Below are 16,213 nucleotides of genomic sequence, written 5' to 3'. Positions count from 1 at the left end.
CAGCTACACCTGGAGTGCAGAAATTCCTGTAAGTAGGAATTTCGGAGTAGCTCCCCCAAGCACATGTGTCCCGAAGGAAAAGTAATGCCTTTCCATCGGATGTAAGTCAGCTATGAACGAACCTAAGCTCTGGGCAGACTTCACAGCAGGCAGCGAGTCCAGTCCCCAAAGCGCTCCTGGGCTATGTTTGGAAACAGGAATGCACAAAGTTCACATCTTTTGATTCTAGCCTATTGCTCAAGAGGTTCATTATCAAAACCCTCAAGTGAAGACGACTCTCCAAGAAACACTCTAAACCCAGAACTCACACAAAATTAAGGTATACAAAAGGCATTAAATATTTATTACAATTACAGCAGCTTTACATAGGAAAGTTAAAAAATTTAAAATATCCCTATTTTTGGATTCATGATTTTCTTCACAACAGCTGGTCAGGAGGTCCCCGGGATATCTGTAGGAACCTTTAAGAGTTCTTCAACTTCTTCTTGTAAAGCCTCAGCCTTTTCACTCAGCAGCATCTATGATGAAAAAAAAAGCCCCAGATTAGAAAACAAACATAAGCATTAGCTCTGACTGTTAGACAGGTTAAAATAACAATGCTTCTTCCCAAACTTGCGTCTGGTCTGTCAAAAACTGCTGCTGCTGCTCACAGGGCCACAGCACCTTTGCCTCAAAGGACAAACGTTTTCGCAAGTACTGCTACCGATGGTTTTACCATTTAGCGCATACCCATACGGAAGACACTAACACAAAAATTCACAGAGTGCACAGCTGGTTTTCTCTGTTTTGCCATCACATAACAGTATTTTTAAGCTTAAACATTTATTTTCTATGTTGAAATAAACATTTGTAAGTTGTGCCTGCCAAGTTACCAGGTTTTTTTGCTTTATACAACATTTCGTACTCCAGCATTTTTACATCAGACCAACAGGACCCCCAATATTAGCAACTGTTTAATCTGCTGCCCTGAACTGTTGCTGGCAGCGGGGGTGTAACAGTCCCTCACTAGCACCTGTACCATAACACTAACTAACGCAAGCACTAACTTCCCAGTTGGAGAAACTTAATCAGTTTAATACCTGAGTATGAGAGTAAGCCAGACTGCTGGGTTTAGCACTGATGCAGATTCGGAGTCTGCGTATACCCCTTTGGGCTTACAGAGCAGCAAATCAAGTAGTAACGAGCTGCAAAATCAAATGGCCACGACCTTTAAGTGTACAAACTCCAAAGTTAGCACTTTTACTCTGCGAGAAGATACGAACCAAGACTTTGTTATTGACTTTTTTTTTAATACCAGCCACCCATTCACTTATTCTAGGCATTCCCTTACTTTACCATAAGCTTGCAATTTTATCAGAATCAGATATGAAACTGATACCATTGCAACAGCGAGTGATTAATGAACCTTGAGGAGAGAAAATACTACCACTTGATAACGCACTTCCTGTATTTGTTCAGGCCCAACTCAGTGTTTGTTACAGTTCCTTTCCCTTGGATTATTTGTGTGCCTAAGGCACTAAGTGTGCCATGGAAGCAGTTAAGTGAAGGCCCTTCTTACCATGTATGTTCAACACTGGAAACAATTAGAAAGAATAACAGGGTGTGCTGGTTTTGTCTGGGATAGTTAATTTTCTTCACAGCAGCCAGCATGAGCTATGCTTTGGATTTGTGCTGGAAACAGGGTTGATAATGCAAGGATGTTTTCCTTATTGCTGAGACAAGGCCTTTTCTGCTCCTCACATCACCCCACCAAGCAGCAGGCTGGGGGTGCACAAGAAGCTGGGAGGGGACACAGCCGGGACAGCTGACCCCAACTGAAATTCCCAAGGGGATATTCCATACCATATGATGTCATGCTCAGCAATAAGAGCTGGGGGAAGAAGGAAGGGATGATGCTCAGAGCAGCGGTATTTGTCTTCCCCCATCACCGTTAGGCATGATGGAGCGCTGCTTTCCTGGAGGTGGCCGAACACCTGCCTGCCCATGGCGAGTGGTGCGTGAATTCCTTGGTTTGCTGGGATTGTGTGTGGCTTTTCCTTCACCTGTTAAACTGTTTATTCCAACCCACAAGTTTTCTCACTCCTACCCCTCCCACCAGGGTGGGGAGTGAGCGCTGCTTTCCTGGAGGTGGCCGAACACCTGCCTGCCCATGGCGAGTGGTGCGTGAATTCCTTGGTTTGCTGGGATTGTGTGTGGCTTTTCCTTCACCTGTTAAACTGTTTATTCCAACCCACAAGTTTTCTCACTCCTACCCCTCCCACCAGGGTGGGGCGTGAGCAGCTGTGCAGTGCTCAGTTGCTGGCTGGGGTTAAACCATGACAACGGGCATGACAAAAGCAATCTAAATAGGTGAGTTTAACCTGATACCTTGTTGGTTCCCATTTCCACAGTCCTGAAAATCCTGTTCATTTATTACAACTACCACTAGGATTTCTGTCAGGTAAGTCCTGTGGTATTGGCAGAATTGAGCATTTTCAGTTATAACAAGGTAGTAATTTCCTTCCCTCGTTTTATCAGACAAGCTGCCAAACATTTTTGCTCTTTGCATTGCCTCTGAAAAACAACTTTCCACTAGCCTGTATATAACAAATTGTTAAGAAAAGTTTGTTTGCCTATCATTCAGAAGCACGAAGACTTTCCACTAGCCTGTATATAACAAATTGTTACGAAAAGTTTGTTTGCCTATCATTCAGAAGCATGAAGGTCAGCAATTGCTCAACTCATTATTCTTAACCACTTAGATAAATTATATCGTCAAGAAAATATTTCAGTATATTCTTAATACAGATCAGTATTTGGATCACAAATATCCACTAATGCCTTTTCTAGCAAACTGAATCCCTCACTTCTAATGTCGTTCAAACATCCACTTTTGCCATACTGAATTTCTGAGGGAAGTTTTTACAACTTTGCTGCTAACTTACCTTTGCAGATGAAACTATTTGTTTGGCTTGACGTCGGGACAAGTGCTCAACCATCTGGACCAGAGTTTCTGGATTTGCATTAGCCAAGTGTGCTAAGGTTTTGTAGCCTGCATTGTAAAGCTGTTTTGCTCGCGCCTGCAAGTCCAAAATTGAGTAAGATTTTTAGAACAGGCAATAAGAATTACCATTAAGTGCCAATCTCTGCACCAACTTCAAAGATTTCACCTCTGTGTATCAATCGCATTCTCTTTGATTTACCTTTCCAAGAAATGAATACTCACCCAGTCTTTACTCCCCAGAAATACAGCTTTACCACTAAGAAATATCTCCACATACAATCTTAGCCAGCTCTTGGGAACCCCGCTTGTCATTATTTTCTCTGAGCCTAGATCAAATACTGACTTTGCCATCATGTTTTCTACATTCAGGGATGACTGCCTTATTCTTTGGAGGTGTCTTAAGTGAAAGGAGGACTGTGTTTATCTGGGTTTTGTCCCCCCAGTTTTTACAGAACAGCGCTTGCACAGCACTCCACTGTACAGTTCAAGCTATGTTTTTTTCCTTTAGTATAACTTTTTAAAAAAATTCTCTATTTTTGTGCAAAGTCGTGCCTGTGAGCTCTCACACAGGAGAGATACATATCACAGGAGATATTCTCTGGAATGTGATTATCACCGGTGTAAGGGGGTGTGCTTCTCTCTGCTTTGTTTAATCCTGTTGCTACATAAGACAACCAAGCAGTATTTGCTTAACAGACCACCTCTGGGCAAATATTTATTTTACAAAACAAATACTGCCAGAACTTTACGAATTTTAAATTAAAATGCATTTCTAAGCTAGGAGTGGAATGATTTAGTATCCCCAAGGCTTTCATATCATGAGTTATGGAATAATACCCATTTGATGAACAAGTGTTACACCTGCAAACATTTGGTCAGTTACCTTTTGGTTTTTTCCCAGCTCACCTCTTAAAAAAAGAGGGAAAAATATATTTGATGGAATATGTGGGGGTTTTTAGCATCCAACAGGTGACACTTATAATATATTATCTTCCTCCATGGTAACTTGAGGACTATGCATGATCATTCATGGGAAGCAGACGTCATTAACTTCACCAAAAATAGCCACTAACTGCCAGCAAGTATTTTCTGTGCTCTATTTGGCTGTTATACGCCCAGTATGACCAATGATGCAGAATCTTTCCCCAATAATGACTTAAATCTCATGGAAAGGTTTTCAATTGATCTTCGAAAATTGTGCAAGTAAACGTGCAGAAAATAATTTTTTCATTACAGTGATCTTAAGATTGATTTTATCATTTCCACCACAGAAATCTATGCAAATCATATCTGTTCAAGTTGACTGTTTACCTGCTACAAATACCAGCTGTTTTTAACTTCAGTGTGGAAGTACCTTAGTATGGCAACAATTTTGAAGAGTTATCTTTAAAATACAACTTCAGCAGAATCATGCTGTCCAGGCTGTTTTTACCATTAAACAGAAACGCTCCCATATGGAGTGAGCCATAAAAAACCAGACTAGTTACCTTTTGCACTCAGTTCAGAAAACTTGATACACATACAAAATATCCATCAGGCTCTAGGTGTTCATCATCATTCTGCTTCTCAGAATAAAGCCTTCTGCCACTAAATTAAATGGTTTGCTGACAAACTGATTCTATATAATAGGGTGGACAGGCAGGTTAGATCATTTTGCAAAGTCTGGTGATTACTATAACCTTGCACTGAATCCCCCCAAAGCGTTCTACTTTAAAAGGAGTCTTCGATTCAGAGACCAGCGAAGTTTCTTATTTAAAATGCGTGCAGCACTGCAAGTGACTGTACAAGCCGAAGTTCCAGACAGGACTTCACGTATTTCTGTGAGGATCTTCTAACTTAAATATGTAAATTCTTACTCCTCTTCAGTCCCACGAACTGAAGAATCCTTACCACAAGAGAAACCTGGACTCTGTTTTCCAGCTGAGTTATATAGCTAATTATTGTCCAAATGCAGCATTTTCACTGTTGCTGTGGTAGCAGCCAGAAGAAAACATCATTGGCTCCAGCTCACATTTCCTCAACAGATCACTTTTCCCCCAGCCTCTAGGGCTGTTGTGAGAGAAATAAAAACTAGCTTGGTCTGCCAGATATACCTGAAAGACACAGTAACAGCATACAAGTTTACACCGGAAAATCTCACAAAGCCAGGTTTACTGACCTCTAGAACTCCTGCTACCTCCATCAGAGGGATGAGTTCTGTCTTCACGCAGTATGTCAGCTGCTTGGTGAGTTCTGTCAGCAAGGCTTCATAAACCCAGAATTCTTCCAATTCCTGCAGACAAAAGATCACATCCTAAGTGCCGTATTTGAGGGGCAGGACTGATAAGAGCTCTGCTATGGCAATGAGCATGTATTTGGCTTTTAAAGCGGGGAAGCACTATTATTCCGAGTTATCATTTCAGCTAGTTGCAGAGTTGTATTCAGCATTCTTCAGCTGAACATCCCAAAGTTTGGGCAGTTCTGAAGGATAAACAATGCATTATTTCAATAGAGGGAAAAAAAAAAAGAGAAAAAGCCAAGTCAGCTGCTTTCCTGAGCTGACATTCCACAACCAGATGGCTTTATTTCCAAGAGAAAGGTAAAATTGTCAATTATTTCACCAGCAGCACTGACACTGATCAGTGCCCGGTAGAGTTTGTATATCTTCATGTTCTCAGTACAAAAGCTTACTTTTAATATAACAAATATCAAGCATGCTTTTCTGAACAGGAGAAATAATTTTAAACGAGGAAGGTGAAAAAACACAGTTGTGCACAGGGAAGATGCAACATCTGTGTTCAGTTCTAATGTAAGAGAACAAAACTCCAGATTTTGCAAAGCCAGTCCTAAAGAACTTGCTGGAATTCATTTAACGTACTACCTCACAGAAGTGTAGAACACAGGAGGCGAATGAGGCAGCAGAATTAAGGAGATTTTGCACGTGTCCTCGGGACATATTAAATTTCTCTGAAACGCTCCATATATTGGTCTCCTTCAGTAGGGTATAAAGGACAAACGACAGGTAGAGCCTGTTTACCACAGCACTGTCCACGTTCTAGGAATAAAGCAGGTTAAAATTCAGAGCCAGTATCACATTCAAGATACTCTGTTAGCGCTATAAGGAAATTCTTTTCATCTTTACTCCTCCTCATCTAAAATATGCCTATGTTATACCCAAAGACGTCAAACATCATTCCAGCCAGTGAGGTTAAAAGAACCTTAATAAGTAGAGCAGTAATAAAGAACACTAGCAGAAAAATAATCTAGAATTTGTAAAGAGTCAAATGACTAAACTGTCATCTTAGGTATGAGAAATCTCCAGCCTACCTTTCTGATGGCTTGACCAGCAGCCTTTTTGATAATAAAGCTTTCAGGCACTCCCACGATATCCACTACTTTTTGCTCTGCTGCACTTAGCTGGTTGAACTAAAATAAGATTTTATAAAGAATTTTCAGATAGTTCTCCTATTATAGAAAACACAAGTCTTACTCAAAGCAGAACAATGTTTTTCAACATCTCTGTACATCTACACATCATCTATACAGTACTTGGTCACTGGAGTGAGATCTGCAGCCTCTTTGTTCATCTCCGAATGACATACTTGAACAGAATTAAGTAGATTTTAGTGATACCCCTAGTATACAACACTTTACAGACAAGGGAGCACTTGAATTATGGGTGGATCCTACAGAGTGTGCAAGACTGGGATGAAGGCCATGCCGCTAAGGGTGACATTAGTCTGTAGGAAGGTATTGGTCGTAGTGGAATAGCTGCAGTCATGGCTGGAGTTAAGCGTTAAGACTCAGATATTAAAGAAAGATTTGGACTTAACAATCTCTAGTGGATTTTGCTCCCTAAACTACAGATTAAATGAGCGAGCAGCAAAAGGTAAATGTGGCTCTTGATTAATTTAATGGTTTTTTTGCAAGACTACAATGATGTGGTTACATATAACCAGTTTATAGGAAAGTTGTCTTTAACGTTAACCAGACTCTGACGTGATGACAAGGCTAGCACCAAGATTAGTCTCAGGATTTGGAGTACTGCAACTAACACGTGTTTCATACCACTGTTTCCCCAAAACAGGGTCAAATATGACAGATGCTAAAGAGAATTTAGGATTTTATGCAATACTTCTGCCCTGTCACTGAAAATAAAAGAACGTATCAACTTTTCATCAAATCGTTACCCCGCTACCTACATTTCCTATGTGTATAAACTTACTTAAAATTTAATAAGCAGGATTACTATATGCCCCGGTGTATGTTTGCTAGTAAATTCTCACCTGTCTCAAGTATATCATCCAGTCTGGGCTACAGTTAGAAGTCATATCATATGGAGTTGTCAGATACAGAAGATGAAGACTGCTCTCAAGAACCAGGCCCTCCAAACCTTTCTTCAGTTCTCTGTAAAGAAGATTGCAGTAGGCCAAGTCTATAGACCCTATAATAAGCACATAACCATTGCAATTTTAAACAGGTAGAGTTAAGATTCTAACATAGAGCCAATACTTCCTTTATCTTCCACAAAAGCTTGTTATGCCAACTGAACTAAGAGAAATAACTGTAACCTGACTAATTGTTCTCACCTAACATGATCAGTGAAACAGAGCTAAGGAAAGGCAGTCACTTATTTCCAGGTATGTCTGTTCCGTGGGTGGTTTGGGAGTGTTTGTAAATTGCTTTGGCTTTTATGAAACCCTGGAACAATATCGCAGACTGGAGAAATTTTTCAGAGCTTCATCCTATTCCAGTTGTGTTCCATACCCCAAATCTTTACGCTATGACAGGAAAACAGAACTTCCTGATACACTCTCTTTATTGCAATCGGTCTACGCGTCATATGGTTTCTTTTCCTCTTAAGCTTCCCTCCGTATCAAGAAACGCCCATTCACATTACCTGTTCATCACAATGAATTATAAAACAAAGTCGTGAGCCGTTCTCATTACTAAGTCAAATCTTTAAATAATTTGGGGGGGGTACAGTTCTGGTTTTACTGCCGTTCTGACCGATGTTATTACACTTCATTCCCATCACGTTTGGCCACGCACTACTTGTTCATTCTCACGTTCAGTCCAGCATATCATTTAGTAATCAAAACTGTCTCTCTACATAATATTTTTCATTGCAGTTTCAAACTGAAGATGGGAAAACATATCAAACTGAGATAAGGCTGAGATGAAAGGGTTTGTTGAAATAAAGACTATAATAAAAATGAAAGTCTTACCTTTGTATGTAGCTCTACCCAATGGTGTGACTGTTAGTGTACATTTGGAGTTGTTGTCCTTCTCAGATATTCTTCCTTTCAGGAGTCCTTTTTCAATTAGATTTTCAAGCCCGTCTTTAATTATCTCTGAGAGGCTCTTATCTTCAGACAGCAGCTGCCGCTGAACACCCAGCAATGTACTGCACATGAAGTTGTCAACTTCCTCGTGGGTAACTGCTATCTGCATCAGTTTTACAAGTGATTAGCATGTCTAGGGGTGTCATTTCCCATAACACATTCATAAGCTCTATGAAAAAACTTACTGAATGGAGAAGCAGTTTGATAGTTAATGTGCTCCTACAGAAATACATGACAACAAACGGAACAACAGACAGTCTGTGATAGATCTGACGGGACTGCTCTCCATCTGTTCGATTCTAGCTACTGCATCACAGTAATTTGTTTCCACTATTTCTACTTGTATTTTAAATCAGAAACTGAAATATTAATACTGTAAAGCATCATAAGGAAGATATAATTGACTTACACATAAGGAAAGTGTCATGTTATGCGATTACTTGATAAATGAGTTGAAAACACTAATCAAATCTTTGTTCTTCTTACCTGATTAGAAGCTCGTCTGAACTTGTAAGCCAATCAGTTTTGAAAGCCTGTTTTTTCTATAGAATCAAAAAATAAGATTTTCTTTGCATTCCCACTTAAGTTACCCACAGAGAAGAGTTCACTGATACCTTCAGTCCAACCAAAGATAACAACAGAGCCTGCATTCCCTTGGTCAACTCCAGCAGAAGATTGCTATAACAGTTCTCTAAAGGACTGTTAACTAAATCCCGAACCTAAAAAAAGTAAGAAATATATTAAGTTCAGGGAAAATATTTATGCATTAGTTCTACAGTCTTAAAAATACTGACTTGCATGATTCAGCTTATAAAGAAAATAAGTGTAAACATCTAAAGTTTACAGTTCAAAAACTGTAACAAAACATCTGAAAACAAGCCACATGAAGGTAGTTTATAGGTATTACTACATAAATCAAATACTTGCAATATGAAGAAGTGAACAAAAATAAAGCCAGGCAGCTCAGCTTCTCCTGTTCATCCCAGGAGTTTAATCCAGCAGCTGAAATTATCAACAGTTTCGTAAACATTACCAAGTGTTTGTCTTTTTCTTGCACTATGAGAATACTTTCTCCAGCACTGTCGATACCAGCTCGACCAGCTCTGCCAATCATTTGTTTGTACTGGTTCTTCTTCAGGAAGTCATTAGCAACATAAGGAGCTCTGAGAATAACCCTGTAAAGAAGTTACGCTTTATATTAAAATTAATAAAGCAGTAATAAAGTTTTACAAATATGCCCCTTGCTTAGTAACTAGTTAAAATCAAATGCGCCTGTTTGAACAGATGTGTAAATCAACGAGGGAAACTTTGAACGAGTTTCTGAATTATAAGCCAGGTTTCAGTTACTAACCTTCTAGCTGGCAGGTTGACTCCAGCAGCTAAAGTAGCTGTGCAGGCAAGTAGACACAGGACACCTGTAGAGTATGCCTCCTCTATACTTTTTCTTTCATCATGTGTAAGGCCACTATGGTGATAAGCAATACCAAAAGGGATTGTTTGTTTCAGAACAGGACAGATACTTCCATTTCCAATATTCTTTAGATTCTTGATGAGATCTTGTTTCTCTTCCTCCCTATGAGCTTTAAATTCTCTGAGAGGAGGAAAAGCATTTCTTTAGATTTTGGTCAATCATTAACTACTTAAAAAGAGACGTGCTTACTGTACTTCTGTTCATTACCCATTCCTCTAACATCTAGGTAGGAAAAATAGTTATTTCCAGTAACTTTAAAGCAGCAGTACATGGGAGACTGATTAAGATGCAACAGAACTCTTTTCTGGTTTATAAGCAGCACAGGTAGAGAAGGAATCGAATACTGACTGGGTGTGGGTATCAAGTGCATTGAAGAAAAAAAGCAGGGCCAGTATCAGCTTGTGGTGAAGTTTATAAGTACATAAAAAGTGGTTTCAATTTTGATAGCAAGGGAGGGGTTTTGTTTCTTTTAATATAAATTCTTCCTACATAAAATTTAACTTTACTAGACCCTTATGAGTTGATCTAATCACATTTAGATAAAACCAAAAATAAATCTTGCTTTATTAACGAAGCCTGGTTTAGGTTTTACATCTTACATTCACCAAGTAGGTATGGAAGAGAGACGGTCAATCAACTAGTAACATACATGACCACATACCAGGCTACAGAGAAAATGTTTTCTAAGCTTGTAGAGACCAGTGCCAAAGGGACACAAGGTTAGATTAACTTAGTATGCTCCCCTTTTTTATTATTTGCCCTCTAATAAAGTTTTTTCAATTGATTTTTTTAAAAACAGTAACTTTTTTTGGTAAACACTTGTTTCTTGAGCTTTCAGCAGTTTGCTATCATTTATGCAGTTATCAACTTTACATGATTTCATGTTCAAAGTATGAATTCTGGTGACCAAGTCACTTGCAAGCTAGTCAAGAAAAATCCTAACTTCTGACCAATTATTCCATATATAATTAAAAAATCGTGACAAAAACTTACTTCTGCAGGTACCTGCACACCATTGAAGCCACATTTTCACAGTTCTTTTTAGTAGGACAAAAGATTAGGCAGGAATGTTTAGGGATAACTTCAGTAACCAGTGCAATGATGTGGTCAGGATCTGCTTTCTCCAGATTACTAGAATACTATCATAAACACAGAGATTTAAACTTAATACAAACGTTTAAACTTAGCAATTGAGTCATAAACTAAACACTCAGTACTTGTTCTCGGCCTTTGCTAGAATACTCCCATTTGCTTTAACGTGACAATTTCAAGAAGTTGAAGGACAAGCTTTTCCCCAAACCTCACCTGAAAGAGTTTAACATATCTAGCTTGAACTGAGGGACACATGGATGCAAGAGCTGAATGCTTTCCTTTACTCCCCTTAATGTTCAATTTCTTTTAGTGACAGCATAGTGATGTAACCTGTGCAGTCCCAGTCTACCATAACACACAGTTTTCTTTTAACAATGGAAATGAATCCCTACAAGGCAGTAACAAGCTGACAAAAACAACAAAAAAAGTCTTTTCAGTATCATCTAAGAGAGACCAACTGTTGAGAAAGTCTACCGAAAACCATAATGCATTAGGTATCTAGAATACTCACACCCATTGCTTTTCACATGTCAAAATACTCAAGAAAACTCTGCCTCAAAGAGCAGTAAAGAAGTGAAAATCAACTTCAGAGTTCAATATTATAAAAGACTTTTTTCTCCCCAAAGCCTACCATTTTCTTTCTCATAGGTATTACAAATGAACTATCATGTTTAAATAATTTCTTTGGTAAAAGCTCTGTAAATAAATGAGTATAAAATAATACATTCCATAACCATAGTTCAAAGAAACTATAAACACTTTAGTTTTACCTTGAAATTAAGGAGACGTGAAAAAGTAAAGCCTTTTTCTGTTTTACTGTCAACTGCGTAAATAGTGTCTCGAATCTTGACGTATTCCTTTAATTCTACCTAGGGAGATAAAAGGTTATATAGATATAGGTTATATAAGATAACATGAGTTAAACTACCAAATCTTCTCTGAAGATTAAGCTACTACTGATGTATAGCTATTGTTTTTTCCTAAGCATCACATAGCACACGCTCACCCCATCAAGAATTTTCTAAAAAAGTTAATTGTTTTAATCATCTCCCTCGAGAAAGTGTCTAGTTACAACAAAGAATATGACAAATGTTGTATCCCATGTACTATTCATATACCATGGTCATGCCAGCATGCAGGCACCAATAGGACAGATTCTAGTTACATCAAGTTAACTGTAATGCTTTACCACAGTAGCTGTAATTTAAAACTGGTTTAGTTAAAATTGCACAAGCAGCTTAACACAACAATATAGAGGTTGCATCTGTGCCTTTACCAGTGCATAGTGCTATTTATTGTATTGGTATGACTGCAGGCAGTAGCAGGCGTTACGCTACATCACGCCGTGAAATCAAGCACAAAAGCTGTGATACAGTCCTAAACAGATTTCCTATAATTTTAAAGCCAAATCTCTTCTCTATTAGTCTATGGTATCTTGTATACAGACCGGTCTGAAATTACTGGTATAGTACTCCGCTTGCAGGAACTTCTGCAGGTCTCCAACGTTATTTAAAGTTGCGCTCATTCCAATGATTTGTGTGTTTTCTGTAGAACAGAAGTTGAGATGAGTTTATTGCCATGTTCACAATTTTTAACACTTCTGCTCAGTATTTTTAATTCATAAGCCTGCTTCTTCATTAAGTCTTTGAAAATGCCAGAATAGCAGGTTTGAAATACTACCTGAGATGTAAACACAAAAAAGGAATCCTTCTATAAAGAAGCATTTAATTGGAATGGCTAAGGGGCTTCCATGAAGAAATGGAAGGCATTTGATAATACTCAGGATTTTTCAGAGAAGTATCAAAAAAGCTTCAAAACCACCCAGCACATCATTACAGGGTCAACCAACTTAACCGTGAGTAAACACGGTCACCGCACGGAGTCATGCCATGTTTTTTCGAAAGCGGACACAAACACAGAAAGCCTTCTCTCATAGAAAGACTTCTCTCTAGAGATGCCATCACTACAATATTTTAATAACATTAACTGCAGCCATGACTTACTACTAGTGTAAAGAAGTTTTGCAAGAGTAATTTCCAGTGTTGCTCCACGACTTCCCTCACCAAGCATATGGAGCTGTGCACAGAGGGGAAAAAGAAAATGCAAGAATATTACTAAGTTAAGAATATTTGTAATAAAAAACCATATAGTCCTAAACAAATATTACAGGAATGTCTTTGACGGATTTCCTCATGATATCCCTCTGCTAAGCTCCTTCCAGAAGTACAGCCTCACTGAAACAACGTTTAAGAATCACGGAAAAACAGACCCAAGAGCAAACATAGGTAACAAGACGTACCTTCCCTTTAACTAGACCATGACTAATGCAGTTAACTCCTGATAAATGTCGAGATCTTTGCATTCACCAGCCTGAAGCAATTTTAAACAAACCATGCTTCAAGCATCACTTACAGTGCAAGTTAATATGTAAGTTTTCTAGCAGCTGGCTACTTCCAGAAAAAGTAGAAATTGATTCTTACTGTGCCTTTTGTTTAGAAACTACTGTGTTGCAGGCCAATCGGCCTGAAGCATTATTCGAGTTAGACACCCCTGTACACGTGATTCAACTCCAGAGTCAATCCTTGGTAGCGCAGCTCAGCCACACCACTAAAGGGCAGAATAAGAGGCAATTCTCACAGTCAAATGTTACCTGATTTTCTTTGTTTCATTTAGTTGTTATTAATACCAGACTCGAAGTCTTATGTTTTCACATTTAGGAGTTTAGTTCTGGAATTCACAGAATACATTCCATATGATTAAAATGATTCGTTTTTTCCAATGCATTAGGGATGTCTAATTGACGAGTAGGTACTAAGTAATTTGCCATCAACCACTAAGACAGTAAGTCACTCAATACAGAATCTGTTGTCCTCATATAGCAACAAATGCTTCAGTTAAAGAAAAATAATTTTCAGTATTATAGAATTATGCACCAGTGCAGATAAAACCCTTAGTAATAATTTCATTATAAACACTCAAAGCTAAATTATGTAATAAAACCCTGCTCTTTGCTAATAACTCCATATTATAAATATAAAAATTTACATATTTTAAATCCGAGTAAATCTTGTAACATACCTCATCTACTACAACCAGACCAAGGTCATCAATTCTTTCCGTTTCAATTAAGGAATTCACTAGAGCATGTCCTTTTTCTATAGTAGCAATATAAAGAGACTTTTTTATTCTCCTCTTGATTGGTGGAAATCTTCCTTTACTTCCAGCATATTCTTCAACCAGGAAACCCAGTTCTACCCCAAAACTTGATAAACCCCTAACCTGTAAAAAAAAAAAAAAAATCAGTTAAGAGAATATTCTCATACTCCTTTTGGATTTCAGAGCCGCCTCAGCACGCACATGAACAACCCACACCACTGTCAATCAACTGTCTGAACTGCTGACAACACACTAGCTACAGCGACCGTTCCCCACTGCAGAGGTGAAGTGTTCGCAAATGTTGTCAAGCTTGGGTTACCTCTGTTCTCTAAAATTAACTCTTCCTTTACATAAAGATTAGGTTTTATATCAAGATGATTTCTTTAGCAAGTTGGGCAGTACAACTCTAAGACTGCAGAGTATACGTAACACCGCAAAAAAGCTATTTTTTCAAAATCCAGCACACTTTATAACTCAGCATCTTCACCTCATAATTTAAGTCTGTTTTATTACGAAATTACTGACACTCAGAGCTGCATTTAGCAGAGAAGTCACTCACTTCCCACCACGTATTTATCAAAATCACAGAATTAAAACCAGCCAAGTAACAAGAGAGATCAGAAAAGCTAAATAGTATCATAACAGTATCATAAACATGGTATCCAGACCTTTTCTTGCACAATGGCAACATATGGCAGGATCATCAGAACATCCTTCTGCCTGCAGAGCAATGCTTGGAGAATTACTATTTCAGCTACAAGTGTTTTTCCGCCACTGGTTGGCAATGAATATATTAAATTCTTCCTTTGCTGTAGAGATTCTAACATTAAGCAATCGTGCTGCCATTCTGCAAAATTCAAAAAGAATTATGAGCAGCGTCCAGTGTTAATCAGCATCAAAACCCATTTGAGACTTTTTCTTCAAACTGTTGAAAGCTTTCAGTGACTGAGAAATCCAAAATATTCTATAAGCCATATCAACCTTCCTCACTCATCTAAAAAGACAAAAGTAACTACTTAGAACAAAACAATCACTTTCCACTACATTAAATATTAAACTGTAAAAATATTTAACAGGTAAAACAGGCAACGCTTCACTAGCAATTTTTCTTTTTTCAATAAACCATTACCGTAAAGCTTTTCAATCCCTCTCAATTGTCGGAACAGATCTTTAACTTTACTAGGTAATCCATAAAAAGGGCCTATATCAACAGAAGAAGATTCAATTGTTTTCCTGGCAACACACATCTCTTCAGACAGGACAGCTTCTTTAAGCTGCCTGGTCTTAGAGGCCTGCAGAGTCTGGGCTTTGGCATTTCCAGTCATAGCGCTTTTCAGATGATCTTTCAGACTCTCAGTTTTGAACAAATCACACTTGGAGTCTGAGGAATAGTCAGCAGATCTGCTCCTGCGTTCCGCATCAGGACAAAAAGATGATGGATGCCTGATTTTGTCTGATGAAGAATTCACACGTATATTCCTCCTTTCTGAGACTGGAGGTATCCTAGAACCAGAAGAAAGTTCACCCATTTTCTCAAAGTACAGAAGTTGTGATGATGGCAAGTCGTCCCAAGCAGATCCAGTCGGTTCTTGATTGCTATCCCCCCGCTCATGTTCACTGACTTGCAAAGCACCCTCTTCGTCAGCTTTGAGAACAACCATATTTTCTGATGTAGAAAAATTATCTTGTTTTTTCTGGTGAATTCCTGACTGAAGATTCCCAAGTAGGATTTCCCCAGCTGCTTTAATATCAGTATTTTTATCCTGCAGGTATTTTTGCTCTGTATCATCAATGTGAGCTAGCAAAGAATCATTTCCATAAAAGCTGTCAGAGTTGCCAAACATATCTTCTTCGCTATCATTACCACACTGTAAAGACATAACAACGTGTATTAGCAATCCGCACGGCACACACACCAGAGGGAAGTCACTTAAGCCTTGCCCTACTTCATGAGGCAGTTCAGTGTTTTGTGGTGGTGGTTGTGAGGAAAGCCTGGCTGGACTCCTGACAGGAAAGTATGCTTTCACTCAGTGAAACTTCACCTACACCAGAAACGGGAATTGGTAGCGATTACTTTGGTAGTGATGTTTTTCCCAGAGTTAAGGCCAGATCGCCTCCCCTCTCACGCCACGCACAGCCCTCTGAGGGCTCAGCCCGGGCCGAGCCTCCCTCCCCGGCGGAGCTCCC

General features: G+C 38.8%; 1 protein-coding gene across 1 annotated transcript; it reads right to left on the bottom strand.

The window, feature by feature from the left end:
* Nucleotides 1–431: 431 nt before the first annotated feature.
* Nucleotides 432–15,894, bottom strand: HELQ (helicase, POLQ-like; the record flags this gene model as incomplete). Its single annotated transcript, XM_010135747.1, has 17 exons — nt 432–518; nt 2,925–3,059; nt 5,142–5,255; nt 5,844–6,017; nt 6,290–6,388; nt 7,249–7,406; nt 8,191–8,410; nt 8,922–9,026; nt 9,341–9,482; nt 9,659–9,898; nt 10,772–10,917; nt 11,641–11,739; nt 12,318–12,415; nt 12,874–12,946; nt 13,949–14,149; nt 14,695–14,873; nt 15,156–15,894. Coding segments are annotated over 17 exons (3,009 nt in total), but the record flags the coding sequence as incomplete, so codon positions are not given.
* Nucleotides 15,895–16,213: the final 319 nt, after the last annotated feature.

The sequence above is a fragment of the Buceros rhinoceros genome, unplaced genomic scaffold, assembly GCF_000710305.1.
Source record: "Buceros rhinoceros silvestris isolate BGI_N320 unplaced genomic scaffold, ASM71030v1 scaffold995, whole genome shotgun sequence".
In the NCBI taxonomy this organism is placed as follows: domain Eukaryota; kingdom Metazoa; phylum Chordata; class Aves; order Bucerotiformes; family Bucerotidae; genus Buceros; species Buceros rhinoceros.
This window is presented reverse-complemented; position numbering and strand designations above follow the sequence as displayed.